General features: G+C 56.4%; 3 protein-coding genes across 4 annotated transcripts; all 3 read right to left on the bottom strand.

The window, feature by feature from the left end:
- Position 1: 1 nt before the first annotated feature.
- Positions 2–9,841, bottom strand: VWA7 (von Willebrand factor A domain containing 7). Its single transcript, XM_070360790.1, is given in 18 exon segments — positions 2–1,057; positions 1,160–1,334; positions 1,523–1,655; positions 1,731–1,777; positions 1,779–2,037; positions 2,354–2,446; positions 2,549–2,701; positions 2,820–2,952; positions 3,427–3,612; positions 3,964–4,080; positions 4,355–4,467; positions 6,222–6,391; positions 6,506–6,701; positions 7,163–7,273; positions 7,881–7,977; positions 8,476–8,757; positions 9,080–9,328; positions 9,615–9,841. Coding segments are annotated over 17 exon segments (2,673 nt in total). The 5' UTR covers positions 9,314–9,328; positions 9,615–9,841; the 3' UTR covers positions 2–883.
- A 216-nt stretch (positions 9,842–10,057) lies between these two features.
- Positions 10,058–19,075, bottom strand: VARS1 (valyl-tRNA synthetase 1). Of its 2 annotated transcripts, none has more exons than XM_070360775.1 (26): positions 19,003–19,075; positions 18,830–18,914; positions 18,514–18,614; positions 18,245–18,372; positions 16,642–16,806; positions 16,352–16,433; positions 15,758–15,877; positions 15,556–15,664; positions 15,371–15,465; positions 15,051–15,141; positions 14,729–14,853; positions 14,542–14,645; positions 14,304–14,462; positions 14,099–14,189; positions 13,866–13,971; positions 13,711–13,781; positions 13,496–13,621; positions 13,102–13,206; positions 12,951–13,019; positions 12,735–12,813; positions 12,482–12,609; positions 11,998–12,153; positions 11,714–11,920; positions 11,519–11,630; positions 11,087–11,412; positions 10,058–10,202 (listed from the first exon to the last, which is right to left on the bottom strand). In XM_070360775.1, exons 3-26 carry the CDS (start codon positions 18,598–18,600, stop codon positions 10,134–10,136), a joined length of 2,910 nt encoding a protein of 969 aa, XP_070216876.1. In that variant the 5' UTR covers positions 18,601–18,614; positions 18,830–18,914; positions 19,003–19,075; the 3' UTR covers positions 10,058–10,133. The 2 variants fall into 2 exon arrangements, with proteins under 2 accessions (XP_070216876.1, XP_070216877.1); XM_070360776.1 differs by having other exon boundaries at positions 18,830–18,917; positions 19,003–19,057.
- LOC138984908 (uncharacterized) lies at positions 19,003–22,083 on the bottom strand. The gene is made up of 5 exons (XM_070360777.1): positions 21,563–22,083; positions 21,315–21,360; positions 19,585–19,719; positions 19,358–19,496; positions 19,003–19,126 (listed from the first exon to the last, which is right to left on the bottom strand). The coding sequence occupies exons 1-5, from the start codon at positions 22,066–22,068 to the stop codon at positions 19,056–19,058; spliced, it is 897 nt and encodes a 298-aa protein (XP_070216878.1). The 5' UTR covers positions 22,069–22,083; the 3' UTR covers positions 19,003–19,055.
- Positions 22,084–22,353: the final 270 nt, after the last annotated feature.

Genomic DNA, 22,353 nt, shown 5'->3' on the forward strand with positions numbered 1-22,353 from the left:
ATTCTGACTCAACAACTAAATGGCTCTGGGTGGCAGGTCAACTGAAATCCAAATATACCGGTGTAAAGTTTTTTCTCTGCTCCTGAAAACTTCCATTTTATCTTTTTTGCTATTTAATGCTCTCACTCTTCCTATGCATGCATGCTCAGTTGCTTCAGTCATGTCTGACCCTTTGCAAGCCCACCAGGCTCCTCTGTTCATGGGATTCTCCAGGCAAGAATACCTGCGTGGGTTGCCATGCCCTTCTCCAGGGAATCTTCCTGACTCGGGATAGAACCCATGCTTCTTACGTCTCCTGCATTGGTTCTTTACCACTAGCACCCACCTGAGAACCCCCCTACTCTTTCTGATACAATGTACATAAGTGATCTTTCTCTGAAATCTCTCTGGGGAGAAGACATGTTTATTGGCATTGTCCTTCAATTTTAAATACAAAAATAAAATAGAAGCCTCTCCAGAATTTCAAAAATAAAATAGGAGCATCTCCAGAATGTCAATAAAGGCAATTCTATAAATAACACTTTGGGTAGGAGGTGGGGAACCCACCTCCCCACTTCCAGTCTTAGTTACTGTCCCAGATATCTTCCCTTCCACCTGCGCTTGGGAGAGAGCATGAATAAGTAGTGGAGTAAAGATGCTGCAGAGAAAGAGAAAGCAACTTTCTCCAAAAATGAATCTTTTTTTCTCCCCTACCCCCACAAGGGTTAGGGAAAGTGCATTGTGGGAAATTCATTGCCCTCTATCCCAGTCTTGGAAAAAAAGGCAAGTGGATGAGAAGGAAAACTTGTATCCCACCTGGAGAGGTAGAGGCCCCTCCTGTCTTCTCATCAGTGGGCAAGATGGTGCACAGCGCTGGAGACCCTTCCCTCCAGGGGCTGCTGCATCACCAGGGGCCCAGGCCGAGCAGAAGCAGCATCACCCCAACTGTGGTCCACCAGGGGTTGCCCACCAGCCCGCCCCCAGCCCCACCCTGAGTGACTGAGGTGAAAAAATGGAAGGCGGGGCGTGAGGTGTTGAGGACCGGGTCAGTCGAGTAGGCGGGAGCAGGGAGCTGGTCCTGGGGAGAATTAGAGACTGTCAGGGTGGTTGCCCCCAGATTAATCCCGCACCACTCTCCCCTTACCCTGCCTCTCCTGCAATGGAAAGTGGGGGCACTCACCTGCGGGGTGGGGGCCTGCACCAGGAGCCGGAGGAAGGCATGGGTCGGGGGCATCGTGCTGGCTTCTCCATTCTTTGCAGTCACCGTCACCATCACCACGGAGTCGGAGGCGGCTGTGTCTGGTACCTCCAGCCACAGGCGCCCCCAGGCGGACTCGTTCTGTTCCAGGTGAACCCTGGGGAGTGGATGCCACCATCTGGCTTCAGCCACAGGCTCTGAATAGCTGGGAGCCAAGGGGAGGTGGGGAGGGGAGCGAGGAATCTGAGCTCCCATCCCAAAGGGCCAGAGGAGCACCTACCAGATCCCATGCCTGGGCACAGAAAGATGGGACCAGAAGGGAGCAGGAGGTTTCAGGGACTTCACCTGGAGAGGTTGGAGGTGAGGGCGAAACTGGGTTTGGCAGACGTTCTAAGATGGAGATCCTGAGGGCCAGAAAAGCTGGCGATGCGGAGGCTAAGCGGGGCCGTGGTGCCTGGTGCCAGGAAACCCGGGACCGCTGAGCTGCGGAGGAGGGCTGGTCAGGGGAGGAGCAGGCCGCGTTCCCTCCAGCCCCAGCCACACCTTCCGCAGCCTCTCACCTCCAGCAGGACCGGAACTACAGCACAGGGCTGGGGGCCACCGGTGCAGGCCCCGTCCCACTCCGTCCTGGCCAACCAGCTCCAGGGAGAAGGGTCCCGAGGTGGACAGAAGGGTGGGCGGCAGCGAGGCAGCAAGGAGACCTCGTTCTGGGGGTCCCCTGGGCTCCAGAGGCACCTGGCCCAGTTCAGCACCCTGCGGGACCCCTCGGAGGACCACATGGGAGAAGTGCGGCAGAGGGCCTCCAGGGCCTCCTCTGGAGCCCAGCCCTGTCACTTCTACCAGCAGCTGGGTCTGGAGACCTGGATAGAGGAGAGGAGGGGAGAACAGAGATGTGAGACTTGGAGACAGGGAGAAAAACATGAACGGCTTTGAATAGTGGTTAGCTCTGGGCCATGTGGATGGGGCAATGGGGTTACCTCTAGTGGGTACTGATGGGCAGGGCCAGCAGCAAGTTCTGGGATGCTGGAAATGTTCCATAGCTTGAGCTGAGTGATGGTTATTAATATATAAAATCCACCTAGCCTGTACACTTAAGTTTAGTGCACCTTGTTAAATGTTGTAACTCAATAAAAAATTATATATATACACACAAGTTAGGGGTGGGGTTAGATGTACCTGCAACTGGTTGAGTCAGGGGGTAGAGGCCAGGGTGGGGTCCATCCTCCATGGGGATCCCAAAGTGGAAGAGGAAGTCCAGGGAGGTCTGGGCTGAAGGAGGTTGAAGGCAGTCAGAGACCCTCCCGCGATGAATGTGACTGATATTGCTCTCTGGTCTCCCCATCCCTTTCCCAGGAATATCATCCTTCTTACCTTGCACTCTCACCCGGGGGGTACCCTTGGCTGTGACTTGGATCTCCCAGGTTCCTGACTGTGGAGGGTCATTCACTCTCACCATCCAGAACCGCCCAAAGCGGTGAGTGTGACCTAGAGGCCCCTCACCTTCCTCCTGGCCCTGGGAGACCCCTAGGTGGGTATGGGTGATGAGAGATTGCACAGGAGAATTCCTTTCTTTTCATACATTACCCCTCCTTATTCGGCCTCTTATTCTTCCCACTGCCTTGAGACACACACAGGGAAGTACCTGCAGGGTTTCTGATCCAGAAACTGCTGACCTCCCCGTGGATCCGGACTGTGACCTTCTGGAGCAGTCCATCCACTCTGAACACAAGTGGCCTCTCAGCCACCACAACACGGGGCTCCAGGGGAAGGGTCACCTTGAGGGGGCAGGACCGAAAAATGGGGGAGAAGATAAGACTATGGGATGAGGTGGGAACAAAGGCAGGAGAGAGAAAGGTAGAGACAGAAAGAAACGAAGGAACACGTGGAGAAGGGATCCCAGTGAGAGAGGAGGAGCAGGGGTGGAGCTATGGTCAATGACAAAGTTGGAGGCAAGGGATTAAGGATGAGGCAACCACCTTCTGCCCCCCCCCCCCCATAAGAGATGGCAGGACTTGCTAGAGGAGCCATGAGGACAGAATACTGGAGGTCAAGACTGGGTGGGGAGGTAGTACTAATATGGAAGGAGCAGGATAGAAGAGGGTAGCCGTGGATCTCAGAGGGAGAGAAACTTCCTTCCCACCCTTCTGCCTGGATTGGCAACTCAGCAAAGAGAACCATTCTTAACGAGAAAGAGAAATGCAGTGTCGCCCGTCCCCTCAGTTCTCAGCTGAGCCTCCACACATACTCACAAGGTCAGCTATACTGTCCCCAACAATGGCTGCCACATCCTGAATGTACTGGTCTTCAGTGAAAATCACTTCTCCTCCTGAGGCCAGGGCCACTGCCTCATATGGCTCAAAACGCAGAGGGGACAAGACCTCACGCCGGGCCCGGCCCTGAGCCCTAGATGGGTCCTCAGTTACCAGGAATGTAACCTGTGTCCGGAAGAGAGGCCAGTACTTGAGGTTTCTACTTGCTATGTACCATTGTAACCAAGGATCTCCTGTGCTCAAGCTCTGTACAGAGCTGACCATTGGTGATAAATTCTGTCTACCCTCTGGCTGCTACAGCATTAAGGGTAGGGCCTCCCATTCTAGTATTGTTAAAGGGGTTTGGAGATGTTACACTCATGAGGCACTTCTCTCCCCTCCAAGCCAAGGCTGGTTTAACCACCCTGGTGTGAGTGTTACCCTTGTAATGAGAGTTGCCCTGGAAACCCCAGGACACATCCTGGAAACCCACATCCCTGGGTACCTAGGGATGAGTCTCCCACCAGTTATGCTCACTCTGCAACGCCGTTCCTGCGTCAGAGATTCCACCCGGTTGGTGAGAAAGGCGTCCTTAGGGGAGGCATCAGTGAAGACAAAAATGTCTGAGAGTGGAGGTGTGTGCAGCAGAGCCAGCTGGCAGGGAGAGAAAAAACTGGTGGTAAAAAATGGCAGCCTTCAATGAAAAATAAATAAATGTTTTTAAAATGGTGGCAGTAGGGGAATGGGCAGAGCAAGGGAAGGCAGAGTAGAAGGCAGTATGGCCCTGAAATCTGGAATGAAACGAGTGAGACCAGGTTCTGAAGATGGGATGGAGGGTGGGTCCCAGGGAAGCTCTAGCTCCCTTGATGGTAAGGCCTGGAGAGCGGGGAGGGGGAGGGAAAGGACGGGGGAGGGGGGGAGAGCAAACCTCCAGGGCTGACAGGCACATCTCTGGCTCATCACCACCTCCCAAGGCATGCATCTCATTGAGCTGTTGCCAGAAGCTGTCAGGGTCACTTGTTGTAAAGACAGGGCCAAACCCTGGGGAATGAGATTTAGAGACTGAGGAGAAGGCTCCTCTCTTGCGGCCATCTCCCCAGTCAAGGGCCATCTCCCCAGTCAAGAGGCCCCACTGTGTTCCTCAGTTGAACTCGTATTGAGATAACAATATTCTTTATATTTATACTGACAGGATAGGACAAGGCAGGGTGTAGGTTCCTCTGGTGGGAAAGTGGACCTCATTTCCTCACAAAATGGTGGTACTTCCTGTGGTCTTGAGTGGGCCCTTTTGGGGTATATGTTTAAATATAAAAACAACTGGTGAAGCAACACGGATGGAACTAGAGATTATCATACTAAGTGAAATAAGTCAAATATCATTGTGATATTCCACTTGTACGTGGAACCTAAAAAAATGATACAAATGAACTTATTTACAAAACAGAAATAGATTCAAGGACATAAAAAACATATTTATGATTAACAAAGGGAAAGGGAGGGATAAATTAGGAGTTTGGGATTAACAGATACACACAACTATATATAAAATAGATAACCAACAAGGACTACTGTATAGCACAGGGAACTAGATTCAATATCTTGTAATAACTTATAATGGGAAGGAACCTAAAAATGACATATATAACTGAATCACTTTGCTGTATATCTGAAACACTGTAAATCAACTATACTTATCAATTACAAAAAAAAAAAACCTGGGTCCTCCATTTCCTCACAGAAAAGCCAGAGAAATAATAGTGCTTACCTCAGAGAAGCCTATTGAGATGACTGAGTTGATTTTGTAAATTTCAGAACAGGGTTTTGACACATAATAAGTGCTAAATTCTTAATTATTCATTTACTCATACCTTTATCAAATATGTGATAAGCTCCTGTTGAATGTCAGTCACCATGAGATTTATATCAGACTCAAACCCGCTCCTTAGGGAAGTTTCAATCCAAATTTTATTTGATGATCATTTCAACCTTGGGAGATAGTCAGGATGAGTACTGACCCATTTTATGAATGATGATGTTGAGGAAGGAGAGGTTAAACAAACAGGCTAAGGACACACAGTAAGATTGGTCAACCCAGGTCAGATAATCTGACTTCTAAGTCAGTGGAGGAAGGAATATGATTTAAGTAGCTGTCTCAGATATTTCACAGAGGCCTGGACACACCAAGTTCCCCATCTTCATCCCAATCTCTGTCACAGGAAATGGAGAGAATTGAAAATGACTTATTAGGATGGACGCCTAACAACTCAGAGGCTGCCTGCCTAAGCACCTGTCATGATTAAACTCCTATGGCAAGTGCTGTCATATTGGAAACAGTGGAAGAAGTGGCTGACAGTTCCCTATATGCACAGCTGCTGCTGCTGCTAAGTTGCTTCAGTCATGTCCAACTCTGTGCGACCCCATAGATGGCAGCCCGCCAGGCTTCCCCCGTCCCTGGCATTCTCCAGGCAAGAACAATGGAGTGGGTTGCCATTTCCTTCTCCAATGCATGAAAGTAAAAAGTGAAAGTGAAGTTGCTCAGTCATGTCCAACTCTTCACGACCCCATGGACTGCAGCCTACTGGCTCCTCCATCCATGGGATTTTCCAGGCAAGAGTACTGGAGTGGGGTGCCATTGCCTTCTCCGCTATATGCATAGAGGTGCCAATAAAGGACAAGGATCCTAGGAAGTGCCTCCATTCTATTATGGAAGTGAAGCCATGAGGCCCACTTCCCTACCAGTGACATTACCTCTTGCCCTGGACTTGCCTCCACTCTCCTGGCCAGACCATAGTTACCTGGATCATGGAACGGCACCAGGACATACTGAGTGGGCTCCATGGGGGTGCCCCGTCGCTGCTCCACAATGTGACGGGCCTGGATCTTGGCAGCATTGATCTCCTCGCCCATACTGCCTGTGGTATCCAGGACGAAGCTCAGGCTGGAGGCTGGGGTGATGTCCAGCAGCCTGAGAAGCAGGCCAGAGATACGGTGCACGGTCTGCATACTCGTCCCCAGCCCCTGGTTTCTCAGTTCCAGAGCACCTACCTATTAAGGAGCCCAGCTGCAGGAGGCCACTTACCTGGAGAAACCCCTGTCTCCCAGGCGGCTTCGTAAGAGGTTGAAGGCCTGGATGGAGGCCAGAAGAGCCAGTTTTGCAGCCTGGAGGTGCAGCATGTGGTGGGGGGAGAAGCCTGGGGATGTGCTATCCTTGTTGATGCCTCCCCGTGGCGGCTGGGAGCTGCTCTGGTCAAAGTGGCCCCCGTGGCTACATTTCCCTGGGTTGGGGAAACAGATCTGTAGGGTGAAGGTAAAAAACCCACTGCCTTCTAATAAAATGAAGCACTTTCTGACTTGGCCTAACCCTCTCACTCCTCAGGAAAGGATCAGCTGAAAATTAGGACATTTTGCAGAGGGCAAATCTGGAGTAAATCTGGAATGGTTGGTCACCACAGCACATAGTAGATCCCCTGATCCCTCAAGTCGGTCCCCAGAAGCTCCCTCGGCATTGATGTCTTATCATCTCTGTAAGACGCTGTCCCCCCTGCACTCCAACAACCATGGCCACCTCAGTGGGCCTTCAGCCAGCCACCCACCCCCTTCCCAGCATCCTTTCCTTCCAAGAAATGATACCACAGGATTTTAGGACAAGGGCCTACAGGACTGAGGTCCTTAGGGAGAGGGTCAGGGGAGAGGAAGGGACTTCTCCCCTTACTCTTGGGGTCTTCCCATCTGGTACCTGGAGGTTTGGAGGGACGAGTTCCAAAGTAGCCAGAAGTGAGGAGTGTGAAGCCCAGCAAGTTCCCAGGGCAGCTCAACTCCTCACAGTCAGAGCAGGTAGGATCGCCCGCTGGGAAGAGAGCACAGGGTCCAGCACCCATGATTCTGCTGCCCCTGATGTTTATCCCAGTCCACCCAAACTTCTTCAGCTTTTCCTCCCACCTGGAACAAGGTGAAGGCCCACAGGTACCCTTTATGGGTACCTTTCAAGGCTTTCTGAACTAAACCCTGGAGTTCATGGCTGGCAATGAGACTCGATATTTGAGACTGAGAATGTCTAGAAAATCATGCAGACCAATCCTACGGGGAGTGTACCCTCCATGAGCTGTGGACAGGAAGTGTACTTGTAATAAACAGAAGGCAGCTTCTGGGTCACAGTTCAGTTGGAAGGGGGGACTGAGAGAAAGAGTCCCTGCGATCCAGTGCAGGGAGGAAACCTCATGAACGAGAACTCCCTGCAGTCTGCAGAGTGGTCCTGGCTCTGTCCTCCCCTGCGTGATCTTGGGGAAGCCAGCTAATTGACTGGCCTTTGGTTGAACTGAGGGACCTCACAGGCTGTCTCAGATTTGAAGCCATGTCACCTCCTAGTTGACCTCAGGATGTGACCCAGTGGCTGGATGGGCTGAGAGGAGGTGGCTCTGTGGGCTTCCCCCTTACCAGCAGGGGCACAGCTGTACCTTGTGCCAGGCTCCGGAGCTCCTGCCTCGGCCAGAGGAGGTGAGGGTGTGGCTGCTGCCTCCCCAGTTCCACCCAGTTGCTGTGACTGTAGAAATCCTGGTCCCAGGAGAAAGACGGGGAAGAAGCACTAGCTGACTGCTCTTGCGGTCTCCAGCCCTAACTGCCCCTCCTTCCAGTTCCCCAGCCTGAACACCTCCTCCCGCATGGCTGCTCCTCCAGGCACCCTACCTGCCCTCCAGTGCTCTCTCCCTTGCCCGGAATAGAGCTCTGGTGAAGTGGGAGCCTCCCACTGTTTCTTCCCATCTCACTCAGAGCCCAACCTAAGGCCCTTCAGTGGCCTGCACGGCCCACCTCTGGACCTCAGCACCCTCCTCTCACTTGCTTCACTCCAGCCACAAAGGTGTCCTGGCTGTTCCCACAGGAAGCTGCCAATTTGGACTGGTGGGGACTAGGGAATAGCCCCAGGGCCTTGGCAAGCTGGGCCCCAGCCCCTTCTAGAGTTGGGGGGAGGCATGACTAAGAAAGCACCATCTGGGAGTCCAGAAGACTGGAAGCAAAGACCCCTCTGATGACGATCCCCAACTCTGTTCTCACCTGCAGGGCGTGAAGCGCAGCCCCCAGGCGCTGGCGAGCCAGGGTATAGTCAAGGGCTTTGGCCGCCGCCACAGTCTCCCGTAGAGCCTCCACCAGGCGTGTACGGCCCTGGCCCAGCCGCTCGGCATCAAAGTGCAGGTCAGGGTCATTCTTGGAAGTTGGCAGGAAGTCTTGGGCGGCATTGGCACGAGACACCTCTCCTAAGGCTGCTCGGAACCGTCGGGAAGGAGACCCAGGTCCAAAGTAGGCGGCAAAGAGGTCGTCGGCAAGGAGGGTGCGGCCCTGGGAAAGTGGGAGGGGCAGGGGTTCCAGGGAAGCCCCTAGGTTGGGACCATTGCCCACTCTGGCTCGGCTCTAGCGCTCAAGGCTGGATGTGAAAGGAGCTGAGGGTGCTGGGCCCTACCAGGGAAGGGCAGTCCCGGACGTCTGTAGGGAGGGGGACTCCTGATTGTAAGACTAGGACTCCTGTGCACTGTTGCTGCCTGGAGGACAGGAGGGAATGTGTGTGGGGGTCCCTTCTCTTGGCAAGCAGGACCCTCAAGTAGCAGAGGTCCTCGGAATGGGGGAATCTGGCCAGGATGTGACGGGACCCAGGGACGCTCACCAGGAAGTCCTCAAGGCGAAGGGGGGGCCGACCTGGGGGCGGCTGCTCTAGGAAGAGGTGCAGGGTGACGTTGAGCGCCGCCTCCTCGGTCAGGTCCTGGTGGGTGATGGAGCCGGGGGCAGCCAGGAGGCTCCAGATGTTGGGGAAGAAGGCAGATGCAGAAGGCAGCAGCAGCTGCAGCAGCAGCAGCACTGAGGGGCCCAGGTGGCGTAGGGGCACGTCCGCGGGGAGCATAGCTAAGACATGGACCTAGGGGACAGAAGGCACTCGAGAGAGGAAAGGAAGCAGCAGAAACTTGGGGCAGGACTGGCTTTGTCTGTCTCCATGGGCACCTGCTTTGGCCCTTTATCTCCTCGGACTGGCTTCCCCGCCCTCCCCCTTCAATCATTCAGCAAACCTGAGGGCCTATCAGACCAATAGGAACTTACACCTGCTGGGGCGGGGTCTGAGGCTCCTCCCCCAGGACGCCCCTCCCCTCCCCGAAGCGGACGCACCCCCAGGGATTGGAAGTCCCCTCTCTAGGCCTCTCCCCTACCTGGTTGCTGGGTCTCCGGGCAGGATCGCGGGGCCGGGCGTCACAGGGCACTTAGGTCAGAGTTATAATTAACCTAAGGCCTGACTCAGTGGAGGGGGAGGGAGGCCCCGGCAGGGTGGGGGCAAGACAGGCAACCCCTAGCCCCTCTTCTCATGCCTGCCCAGGGCCACAAGCAGCAGCCAGCACCAGGGCGGGCCTCCCTTGGCCGCAGCTGCAGTGCGGAGGTGAATGAAGAGGCGGGAGGAGGAGGGAGCGAGTGAGCACCGTGACTCAGGCCTGGCTCAGGGCCAAGGCCAGGCCCAGACAGACGCACCTCTACCCATCAGGACCCAGTGCCTCATGCCCAGCCTGCTGCCCTCCTGTTCACACTGGCACCCCTGAGGATCCAGGAACCCAGCCCCTCAGCAGCCCCCTCCCCAGCCCCACCACACACACAGTCGAGGTTTTGTGGCAAAATATTTTATTGCTGCCATCCCCAGGGTGGACCACTGGGAGTTATGAGGGTTGGAGTTTGGTGTTTCACAGCATCTTCTGAAACAGGGCAATGGCCTCATCAACCTTCCTGAGCTCTGCTTCTGTCTGCTGGAGCTGAGGACAGAAGAGGGGGTGGTGGGTGAGGAGGCCCAGGCCCAGGAGAGGAGAACCCCAAACGCCCACAAGAGCAGACGGATTAGAGTTGGAAAGATGGGTGAGGACCATGGGCAGGGAGTAGCCGGGGGCCCAGTGTGTTTGGCTGGCCTGTCTTCCCCCTAATTCTCACCAACCTCCCACTAGCAGCCTCCTCCGCCCAGACTAGAATCCTCATTCACTTCTATCAACACCCTGTTCTCTTGCACCATCTCTGGCCTCCTGGGTCCTGCCTTTTCCTGGAGTGTTCAGTTCCCAAGGACAAAGGGGCCTCAGCGCTCATATGCGCCACCCAGTGGCCCAGCCCCAGGCCCTGACCCTGGAGGTAGAGCACAGTGGTTAGGAACGCAGGCTCCGAGGCAGGCCCTTAGCCTTCGCTTGGAAAATGGTGATGCTAATACTGCCCTGCTGTGAGAGGGCTTCCGGGTAGACAGGAGTGAGAGAACCCTGCTCAGCCATCCGGGTTCTTGGCTTCCATTCTTGTTCCTTTGTGCCCCTGGTTTACCCCATGGTTCTTCCCTGGAGGGGCCCCAGGTGATCTGCTGAGCTCCCTGACTACACTGGCTCCATCCTGAGCCCAGGTACCAGCGTGTGGATGCCACATTCTGGGCAGTGGGTGGTGCGTGAGGGGTCTGGCTGGCTGGATGGTCTGCCTCCATCTTCAAATTGCTGTGTGACCCAGGGCTGTGCCCCTGCCCTGGCTGTCCTTCATGTGTAAAAGGAGGGATTCCATGGTCCCACCTGCTCTCCTGCTGGGCCAGGCAGAGCAGCTGCAGGAGGGGGTTTGATGGTGGAGGGAGCAAGAGGTGGGAAATGGGGAAGGAACTGCCCCACATGCCACACACCTTGGCTTCATCTGCCTCCTGGACTTTGAGGGGCACCTTGACAGTGTAGCCTGAGGCGGCACGGCGCTCCCGCAGACGCTGGGCCTGCCGCTGCGCCTCGTCACGCTTGGTCTGCAGTTTGCCCAGCTCCCGGGCTGGGTCTACTAGCCCCTGCAGCTGCAGGTGGACGGAGCAGCGGTCAGAGGCCAGGGCCACAGCGCAGCCCTGGGGTGCAGACGCCCCCAGCGCCAGGACGGCCACAATCCCCGCGCTGGCCAGTGTCTGCACGTAGCCCGACACCGCTGATGCCAGGGCACCTGTGGCCTCGTCAGCCACTTCCAGGAAACCTGCCGGGGGAAGGGAGACAGGTGAGGAGACAGAGACGAGGCAGCCATGCTAGACACTGGTCCCGGGGTGGGAGGGGACAGGGGAACGTGCGGGCCCAAGGCTCACAGTCAGGCCGGATCCGGGTAAGGTTGTAGTCGGCACGCAGGGAGCGCACGGCTCGAGTGATGCTCAGGGCCAGCTCGAAGGCAGCTTCTGCCTCAGGGTCCTTCCAGGAGCACTAAGGGGAGGAGAAGGGGGTGAGGAAGCTGGGGCAGCTCTGAGGAGCTCCCCGGAGCCCCCTATCCAGGCTGTACCCCGTACCTCTGAGGGCTCTGGGTAGGCAGTGACGCAGAGGCTAGGGGGAGCTTGTGGTGTCCGCCGGGGCAGCCGCTGGAACAGCTCCTCAGTCACGAAGGGCATGAAGGGTGAGAGTAGCCGCAGGCCCACGTCCAGGCAGGTGTAGAGGGTCTGGCGGGCGCACTCGGCTGCCACCTGGTCCACCCCATTCAGCACAGGCTTAAGGCACTCCTGGGGGCAGAAGGGCACAGGGTTCAGAGCTGGAGAAGGCCAAGGACCGGGAAGGGGGGCAGGCAGCTCCTCCTTACCAGGTAGACATCACAGAGCTCATAGAGCCAGAAGCTGTACTGGGCGGTGGTGACAGCCGGGAAGTCGTAGGCCTGGAAACCTTGGTTACTGAGCCTCACAGCTTCGGTCAGCCGGCTGCGGATCCAGCGGTCCACCAGACTCTCGCGGCCTCCAGGCTTACGGCGGGGGAAGGAGCCTGTCAGCCAGGGGGCACCATGTGCCCAGGAGGAGGGGCCACAACCCCATGGGAACGGGAACCACAGGGAATCTGCATTCCAGGTGGAGATGGGTCCAAAGCAACCACCACGTGCCCAGGGTAGTGGCCAAGGCCAGAAAGGGCCGGCCCTGCCACTGTGCGGGAGGACTGCAGTGCCTGAGGCTCCCCATGTCCTGTTCCCCAGCTACATGCAGGCTCCTTAGGGGCAGGGGCCGGGCTTGAGGTTGGGATGGCAAGGGTGTGACCTGCATGGGTGCTGCTCATCTCACTGCCCACAAGGCTCTCACCTCAGACGTGGGTGAGGGCACGAAACCCTTCCCAAGACCACGGAGGGCAAACTTGGTGGCGTTCCAGAGCTTGTTGCAGAAATGGCGGTACCCCAATATCCGGTTCACATCCAGGTTGATGTCACGGCCTAGGTGGAGGTGAAGCGTGAGTCCACACTGCTCTCCCTCCCGGCCCTCGGCCCTGGGCAGCGGAAAGCGGGGTGCCTCCGGGGAGGAAGAAGGATGCAGCTGAGACTGCTGTGGGGAGCCATACCCTGGGACGTGTAGGCGCATAGTCCAAACCGGAGCGCATCGGTGCCACACTCGGGGATCCCCGTCGGGAAATCTGCCTTCTGTGGGGGAAGGAAGAGTCAATGGAGGGGGAGGAATCAATAGAGGAGGAGTCAGGGAGGGGACTGTCCTAAGCCAGGCTCACCCGCCTTCTGCCTACACGCCAGCCACCAGCCCACCCCTCTATCTGCCCCCGTACCTGCCCCTCTTTTGCCTTCTCCACCTCGCTGGGATCCAGGTTGCTATTCAGTAACTGGTCGTGGAGACCCTGAAGGTGAGGTGGGAGCAGTCAGGGGCCCGTGACCACCGCCCCACAGCCCTTCCCGGCCTGACCCAGCACCCAGCCCCACCTGCAGGGTGACCCCATGGATAACGTCCAGGGGGTCAATGACATTGCCTAGAGACTTGCTCATCTTCCGGCCGTGGGCGTCCCGCACGATGGCATGGAGGTAGACCTGCGAGGCCAGGGTAGGGAAGGCCCGTGAGGACGTCTCCCCACCTAGACCCCAGTGCCTCTCCCCTCACCCCTCCATCTGGTCTGTTCCTCTCTGAACCTCGGGCCCCTCAGCGGCCCCGCCAGCCCCTTCTCGTGAATCAGAAGTGCTCCCTCTTCTAGGAAGCAAGGTACAGGATTGCTTAGCAGAGCACAGGCTGGTTTGCAGCCCTACCAGCCCCCTTGGCCAGGCCCACCCACAGCTGTCCAGGTGAGGGAGGGGACTGTGGGGGTCGCGGCAGTCTCCACACCTCTTTGAAGGGCAGCTTGCCAGTGAGCTTGAGGCCGAGCATGACCATCCTGGCCACCCAGAAGAAGAGGATGTCATGGCCTGTCTCCAGCAGCGTCCCCGGGTAGAACACACTCAGATCTTCTGACTGGGGTCAGAGCAGGGCGTGAGTGATGGGGAGCCACGCACCCACACCCAAGATTCCCACCCAGCCCTGGTCTGGCCCCAGGAATGTACCTGGTTGGGCCAGCCTAGGATGGAGAAGGGGAAGAGGCCAGAGGAGAACCAGGTGTCCAGTACATCTTCATCTGAGGGAGCCAGAGGTCAGAGGTCAGAGGGGTGGAGGTGAGGATCGGCCCCCCACTGCCCCCCACCGCAAGGCCCCGCCTTGCCTTGCTGGAGACTGATCTTGTCAGGGGACACGCAGAACTCCTTGGCTGCCTTCTCCCGGGCCTCGGCCTCAGTGCGCCCGCTCACCCAGTACCGCCCGTCAGGGTCCTGCCATGCCCAGGTGGAGTGAGTACCCAAGAGGGCGCCTCTGCCTGTCCCCCCACCAAGACCCCATGCACTGAAAGCCCTCCCCCACCCCAGATGTGCCAGTCTCCAGCCCTGGCCTGATTCTCACCTCCCCTGGGGGCACGGCGGGGTCATTGACAGTGATGAAGTAGGCTGGGATGCGATGACCCCACCACAGCTGCCGGGAGATACACCAGTCCCTGAAAGTGGCAGGGGGAGGAGAGGGCATCAAGGAGGGGCGGGTGGGGCACCAGGCTGTGCCCGGCTCGGCCCCTCACCCGGTCGCCCTCCCCACATCGAGGGGCCCGACGCACCGGATGTTGTCCATCCAGGCGTGCCACGTCCGCTGATGGGCCTCCGGGAGGATGCGGAGGTCACCCCGTGTCACGGCAGCGCTGGCGGCCTGAGCCATCTCCCCACAGCGCACGTACCACTGCGGCCGCAGCAGAGGCTCCACCACGTCCTTGGAGCGGCTGCAGGTACACGTGGGTGAGGAGGCTGAGTGGGGAGCACCCCGAGGCGCCCACCCCCTGCCCTGGCCTCCGCCCTCACTTGCAAAGTGGCACCACCATGGGGTTGTCCTCAATGCCGCGGAACAGCCCCTGCTCCTTGAGCGCTGCCAGCACCGCCTTTCTGGCCTCAAACCTGGGCAGGCCCTGGAGAGGAGACAGGCTCTGTCATGGCTGTGCCAGGAGCCCCGCTGTCTCCTGACACGGCCACCTCGCCCAGGCTGTCTCACCAGGAAAGGTGGGGGCACGTTGACGAGGGCCCCGCGGGCGTCCATAATGCTGACAGCCTCCAGCCCGTGCCGCTGCCCAACCTCATAGTCATTCTGGTCGTGGGCGGGGGTGATCTTCACCGCACCTGGGGTGTACGTGGGGGTGCAGGGTCACGCAGGACTCAGTGCAGTCTCTGCTCACGTGCACCCCGCCTTTTGCCAATGGATGTGCTCTCAGACCACCCCATCCCCAACACAGTCCCCTGAGAACCGGCCCAAGTCCTGCAAGTTCAGGTGCGCCTCATGGCTCCTTCCTGTCCCCACAGGACAACCCAGAGCTTACCTGTGCCGAACTCCATGTCCACAAAGTCATCAAAGACGATGGGGAGGCTCCGAGACACAAATGGGTGGATCACGCTCTTGCCCTTCAGGTGCTGGGGACAGAAGGAGATGCCAGAAACACACAATGGGCTGGGCCCGACTCCCTCCTACGCAGGGTCCTGATTTCTTGACACCCAAACTCCATCCACAGGGCCAGAAAGCAGCCAGAGCCATGTGTTTTGAATCCAATTTTCTCAGTGCCCATCCCATCCCTACACATAGTGTGGAAGCCCTCTTCGCCCAGCATTCTTCCCCCAGCTGCGGGCAGCACCCCCACCACACCTGGTATCTGGGGTCTTTGGGATGCACAGCTACGGCCACATCTCCCAGCATCGTCTCGATCCGAGTGGTTGCCACTACCACCTCGTCGTTGCTGTCTGGGGTGACAGGAGGCCTTGTGGTCTCAGCAGTGAGCCCTTCCCGCCCCGCCCAACCCCGCCCAGGATCCTGGCGCCCCTGGCTCCTACCTGAGCCTTGGACCTTGTAAGCAAAGGAGACAAGGACCCCAAACTCCACCTTCTCTTTGTAGCCAGGCACGGAGAGCAGTGTGCGACCTGTCAGCTCCTTCTTATCCACCTATGAGACAGAGCGTAAGAAAAGAGGCCCAAGGGCTGGGGCTGGGGGTGTGTGGTGGAGATGCAGAGAGCTGGGGGGAAGGAAGGGGCACACCTCGATGTCGGAGATGGCAGAGTTGAGGGTGCAGGACCAGTTGACAAGGCGGGTGCTGCGGTAAATGATTCCCTCCTCGTGGAGCCGTACAAAGGCCTCCGTCACGGCTGCTGACAGTTTCTAGTGGGAACAGGGGAAGCCAGAGATGGGCCTGAGTGCTGAGGCAGCAGAGGCCAGTGGGACCCGGCAGCACAGAGCCCCCTGCCAGCACACAGACCCCTTTAAGGGCTGGAGGGGAGAAGTGCTTTTCTTGAGCAGGGAGAGGGGACTATGGGAACACACAGATAGGAAACTGTTGATATGGCAGGGAAGTCACTCAGTTAGGAACAGGGGTTAGTGCAGAGTCCTAGGGGTGCAAGCTCGGGGGAGGGGGAGGCCCCTCAGGTGCCACCTGAAGGAGTTTGAGCTCCTATAGGGAGCGACAGGGAACACAAAGGGCCGTGACATGGGGCAGAAAGTGGCATTTGCAGCTGAGCCCTAGTGGTTTCCTACGAGTGGACCACCTGCTGGGGGAGGGCCCCCCACGTGTGCGCTCTTCTGTGGGGAGCTTCCCCCTCCCACCCCAGCCCCGAGACCCCTCCTACTCCTACTTACAGGATCCATGGTGAAACAGGCTCGATTCCAGTCCAAGGAGCTGCCAAGCTTCTTCAGCTGGTGGTAAATCCGGTCACCTTTCCTGGGAGTGGACAGACAGACCAGGGTCAGCAATGGGGTCTGGGCTGGCGGGTGACATCAGGTAGCTAAAGGGGCAGAAGGTGGGGGTCACTCATTGCTCTGAGATGGACCTGGGCCCTGGGCCCCCATGACCCTCAGCCTCTGTGGGCGGGTCTGACCCTGCAGCCAGGGTCGTGGGGCTGCGATGCCAGCAGGGACTTGGCACTCACTCCTCCTTCCACTTCCAGACCTCCTGCAGGAAAGCCTCTCGCCCCAGCTGGTGCCGACTCAGCCCCTGCTCGCGCCAGAGTTTCTTCTCCACCACCACCTGGGTGGCAATGCCCGCGTGGTCACAGCCAGGGTTCCACAGGGTGGTCTCTCCGCGCATGCGGTGCCTGCAGGGAGCATGGAGAAGCAGAGGTGAGCGAGTGGTGGAGCTGCCCCGAGGGAAGCAGGGACTCCAGACAGGAGGTCGATGGACTCAGGAAAGGAAGGGGTGGTGGATTAGAACTCTCCCCTTACTAAAATCGTCAGGGAGAGATGCGTGAGGACAGCCCAGGCAATTTGGCAAAAACAACTAAGAGGAGGCTCCTGCCCAACTAGATAGCAAAACATATCAGAGAGCTATGATCATTAAAACAAGCTTCCACAGGAACCAGGAACAAAGTTACCGATTAAGGAAACAAAACAGTGACTGGAAACAGATCTAAGCATATTTAGTATTTGTTAAGGGTGGCATTTCATGTCAGTGGAGAAAGGACAAACTGTTCAATAAATTTGTTGGAGACTGTAGCTAATTTGATTGGAAAATTGTCCTACTTCCCCATAGTCACAAAAATAATTTTATTTTAAAGTCTAAATTGTTTTTTTTTAAAAAACCCTTCAACTTAAGAAAACAAAACTATGAGAAAGAGCATTAGAAAATGGTATCATTTCCAAAAATAAGAAAATAACAGGTGATCGTGTTTATAACTTTGAGGCAGGGGAGGCTTTCTTTAACAAGATAGTGAAGAGTAAATCAAAGAACACTGGTAAACTTAACTAGGTTCACTGTATTTGTACATGATTTTCAATGACTCACCTAACTACATTATATTCATTTCTGTATTGATCTCTTTACCCCCACTAGGTTTAGAGTTCCTTGGGGACAGGACTGCAGCAACTCCTTCCTCATACAGACCACAGATATTTCTTATATGCTGTAACGAATATGGACACTTTCTGACATTTTCAATATATTGTTGTTTAGTCGCTAAGTCATGTCTAATTCTTTGTGACCCCATGGACTATAGCCCACCAGGCTCCACTGGCCATGGGATTTCCTAGGCAAAAATATTGGAGTGGTTTGCCATTTCCTTCTCCGGGGATCTTCCTGACCCAGGGATCGAACCTGTGTCTCTTGCATTGCCAGGTGGATTCGTTATCACTGAGCCACCTGGGAATCCCCTGGGTACATGAATATGTAAGTAAATAGGAAAGGTCTTGAAAGACACACATCACAATGATAATAGTGGCTAATTCTTAGGAAGGAGTGAATCTGGAGGAAGGTGGTCAAGGAAACTTGAAGTTTTAAATTTCTTACAAGAAAATATTCACATTATTTCTTTCTAAATTCAAAATAATGTTATTTTTAGTGGCATGAGAAGAGAGTTTACAAGTGTAAGTGCTGGTTACTTGACCAGAAGATGATGCTAAGTCATCAGATGGGAACGACCTAGAAGCAAATGTAGCACCACCAGGGGGCAGAGGTGAGAGCCCCAGTCAGCAAAGAAGGGAGCCAAGGAGCAGGAGCCAGAAGGCAGAGGGAAGCCAGAGGAGAGGACAGGAGCTCACCAGCGGGTCAGGGAGTCCTGGATGGCGTTGGTGAGCGCATGGCCCAGGTGCAGGGAGCCTGTCACGTTGGGGGGTGGGATGCACATCATGAAGATGCCCCGGGGGTTTGGTGCTGACACGCTGGAACGCTGATGGGGAGGAAGATGGGTGCTTGCTAAGGCCTCGTGTCACCTCTTCCATGGCCTGGCCCCTTCCTGGGCCATGGATCCTTCAGCCCTGTCCCTCCCTGCCCCCATCCCCTCCAGGCCTGGGCGGCAGTGTCCACTCACCCCATACTCAGGCCTGAAGAAGCCCTGCTGCTCCCACCAAGGGTACCAGGCAGCCTCCACGTACTGAGGGCTGTAGGAGTCAGGCATGGTGCCACTGACATCTGAGGGAGAAGGGCAGGGTCAGAGCCGAGGCTGGGAGCAGCTGGGAAAGGGATGAGGGGCCGGCAGAGGACATGGGCCTCCCTAAGCAAAGTAGTGGGAGCAAGGACAGAGGAAACAGGATACAAAGAAAAAAGGAGGGTGGGGTGAAGAGTGGGGGGGTCTCTCTTCCCTCCTTTCTTTATTATTTTTTTTTTCCCCTCCTTTCTTTTAGTACCTTTCTTTTCCCCAGGTGGGGTCGGGAGATCGTAGGTAATGACCCCAGGATCCCGTTTCTCCCTCTTCTCTGGTTTTGGTTTCTTCTGTTTGGGAGGGAAAGGATATAGGCCTAGATACCAGCCACTCACCATGGCACCAACCCTCCATCCTGCTCCACCCTCAGCCTCTCACCTCCCCAGGGGGTGGCTGCTGCTGTTGGACTTTCTGCTTCTGCTGGAATTTCTCTAGTTTTTCCCGTTTCTTTGCCTCTTTCTTGAGTTGAGCAGCCGTTTTGGGGGTGCAGGGACCTCAGAGCCTGGAAAGAGGCACAGAAATGTAGACCTGTCCCTGCAGGTCTGTGAACAGCGCTGTTCACAGGGCTACCATGTCTCAGATGGCCTATTTAACTCCCCAAAGACTCCCCCATGTTGACCTCCCACCTAGCATCCCCCAGCTCCTGTCCCATTGATTCTGCTATTCCTGAGAGAAAACAAAATGAGCAAGGGCCCAGAGGAACCCCCTCCCCACCCACTCCATCTTTCCTCACCTGGCTGTTGGGAGAGAGACCTGGCCCCTGAATACAGAACCACTTCTCCCAGTACGGCCCGGAATTCTGGCTGCTGAACACATGTGATAAACCAGCGAGTCACATTACCCCAGATCCGGCGGGCAGAGGGGTCCAGGACCTGCAGTGGGGGGAAGAAATGAATTATCCTTAGTCACCCTGTAGTGAGGTCCGAGGGAACCTGTCCTCATTCTTCCCCATTGACTCACATAACGGAAAGGCAGCAGCAAGGCTGTGACAGCTGCCAGGTCAGCCAGAGTTGGGGCCTCCCCGGCCAGGTAGGTATGCAGTCGAAGCCATTCTTCCAAGGGGCTCAGGGCTCTGCCCAGGGCCGCCAGTGCAGCCTAGTGGGAAGGCGAAGAGGTATGAGATAATGCTTGGCCCATCTCAGTCCCCACCCCCATGCAATCCATTTGGGCCTCCTTCCATTCCCACAGATCACCAGTTTCTTCTTCACTGAAAAGATCATAATAAAAATTCTTCCCACTCATTCAATAAATGCCTACCGAAAACTTTTTTGGGGGGCTGGGTCACAGGGCATGTGGGATTCCTTGACCAGGGATCCAACCATGCCCCCTGCAGGGGAAGCACAGAGTATGTTAATCACTGGACTGCCAGGGAAGTCCCCCTACTGAACACTTATTATACGTCAGCTGCAATATACTAAGCACAAGAGGCTAAAGATTACATGAGGCAACATGGTAACTGCTTCAGCAAATATGTATTAAGTACCTCCTGCATGCCAGGCACTTATCTAATGAACAGGGAGGCGGTTTGAACAGATGGAGTCCATGACCTGTTGGAGCTTACATTCTAGTTGGGGGCGGGGGGGCGGTGACAATAAATGTGCAAATATATAATGCATTACCCTATTGTTCTCCTTAAAAGCCCTGAAAAAACAATAAATGAGGCTGAGGAGGAGAGAGAATCCCAGAGGGGGAGCCCTCTATTTCGATAGTAGTCAGGATATGAGAGGGTAAGTCAGGATCTAAGTCATATATTCATTTCATTCATTCATTTGTTCAAAAACTATTAAGTATCCACCATAGGCCCAATACTCTGCAAGGAGGTGGTGTTATTAGGCCTTGTAAAGCACAGCTCCATTCAGGAAGAATTTACATTGATAATCTGGTGTGATTCTCTCTCCTTTCCCCTGCTTTCCTTCTTCATTTCTTTTCTCCTTTGTCTTCTTCCAGCAACTGTCTTCTCTGACTGCCTCTCCTCACCTCTTCTTCACCCAGTCTTTTCCTACAACTCATAGTAACCTCTAACTAACCTCCTCAGTTTCAGATTCACCAAACTCAGAGACTTTTAAAGCACCTGGCACTAGATTATGTGCTCTGCACACATCTTTTAACCTTCTCAACATGTTCTCAATTTTCATTTTCATAGACAAAAGACCAAGGCTCAGAGAGTTTAACCTGCCCAAAGTTACCATACCAGGTGGCAACCCGGGATATGATCAGTCTTTTTCAACGTCTGATACGCTATCTTCCTGGCTCACCATCCATTCCGAGTTTTGCTTTCTTCTAAATTTCCCCCTCCCACTTTGCGCTGCTTCTCACCTGAGGGTCTTGGGCCGAGCTTCGGAGTCCCAAGGCCGGCAGCGTAGCCCCACAGGCAGCTGGTATTAGCTCGGTGTCAGCGTAACTGACCCACTGTTGGACCAGGACGGCTGCCCGACTACCCCCGGACCCCCAGGCCTGCTGGCCACAGCAGCTGGGACACAGCCGTGGCCCCCCACACCCAGAGCCCACCGGGACCCTGTTCCAGGGCTGGCAGACGGGGTGGAGGAAAAGGAGTCCTGCTGGCGGGGGGCGGCTGGAGACAGACGCGGGGGTGGGCTCCTCCCCATCCCGGACCCTCCCCAGCTTCCCCGTAGCGAGCAGCTATGAGGGCTCGGAGGCTGGGGAAGGCATCGGGGTGAGGAGAGACGTACAGAATGGACATGGTTACGCGGGATGTCCGAACGCGGTAGAAAAACCCTAAGGAGAAAGAGAGACAGGGTAAGACCGAGGCATCTAGGACTAAGTATGACTGGGCCTCAAGAGCCGAGGACCCAGTTCTCGGAGTGGCAGTGACAGTGGGGAACTAACTTCCCGTGACCGCGGGCCCTCGGGGAGTGTGGGAAGCTCGGAGGAGCCCCTTGGCTGCCGTGGGACGCGGGTTCGGGCTGCATGTACGTACTGGAGGGAGGTGGTCACACTGAGCCGGACATCCACCTCATAGCCGGGCGCCGGCCGAAGCTGGACTGGCCTGGTGGCTGCGGCCGAGGAATCCGGCGACCAGGGACGGCGGGCGGTTCTCCGGGCGACCCTAGCTCCCTGCGACAGCCGCCCGGGCCGTCGGCGCCCACGTGTCCCCCCCTTTGTGACTGCGAGCGTTTCCGGGCCCGCGGGTCCTGGCGCGGGCGACCGTGCCCCGCCTGCGTGTGCGGGCGCGGTCCTGCTGCACCCTGGCCTGGGGGCGGTCACGCCGCCCGCTGCAGATCGCGCTCCTGAGGAATGGCGCGGGGCGTGGGCACGGGGGTGGCGGGAGGAGGACGCCCCCGGGAACCGCGACCCCGTCAGGCGCCGCCGCGGACACCCCGCGCGGGTCCTCGGCCGGGAGGGAGGGCGGCGCCGAGCGGACAGCCGGGGAAGCGGCTGGGAGAGCGCTACCCGATGCAGACGGCGCCCGGGACCGGGGTCCATTCGACCAAAGGCCCCGGCGTGCAGGTTCCCCGCCTCCTAACCTCCCGGGCCTCACTTCCTCCTCTGTGGGAAGAGGGAGTCACGCTGGAGAGCCTCTAAGGTCCCCTCATGCTGAGAACTCTTACCTGTAGCGGGAACTCTTATTTGCTAACTGCGTGTGTTCAATGCCAGCAACTCTCCACAGCAAAAATTGTCATTTGTTTATATTTATCTACAATAGATATGGGGGGAAAGTGTACTGATTTGGGGGGCTTGAGGAAGAAATCCAGCAGCATCAAACGCACT

This window comes from Bos mutus, chromosome 23 (genome assembly GCF_027580195.1).
Source record: "Bos mutus isolate GX-2022 chromosome 23, NWIPB_WYAK_1.1, whole genome shotgun sequence".
NCBI classification, from domain to species: domain Eukaryota; kingdom Metazoa; phylum Chordata; class Mammalia; order Artiodactyla; family Bovidae; genus Bos; species Bos mutus.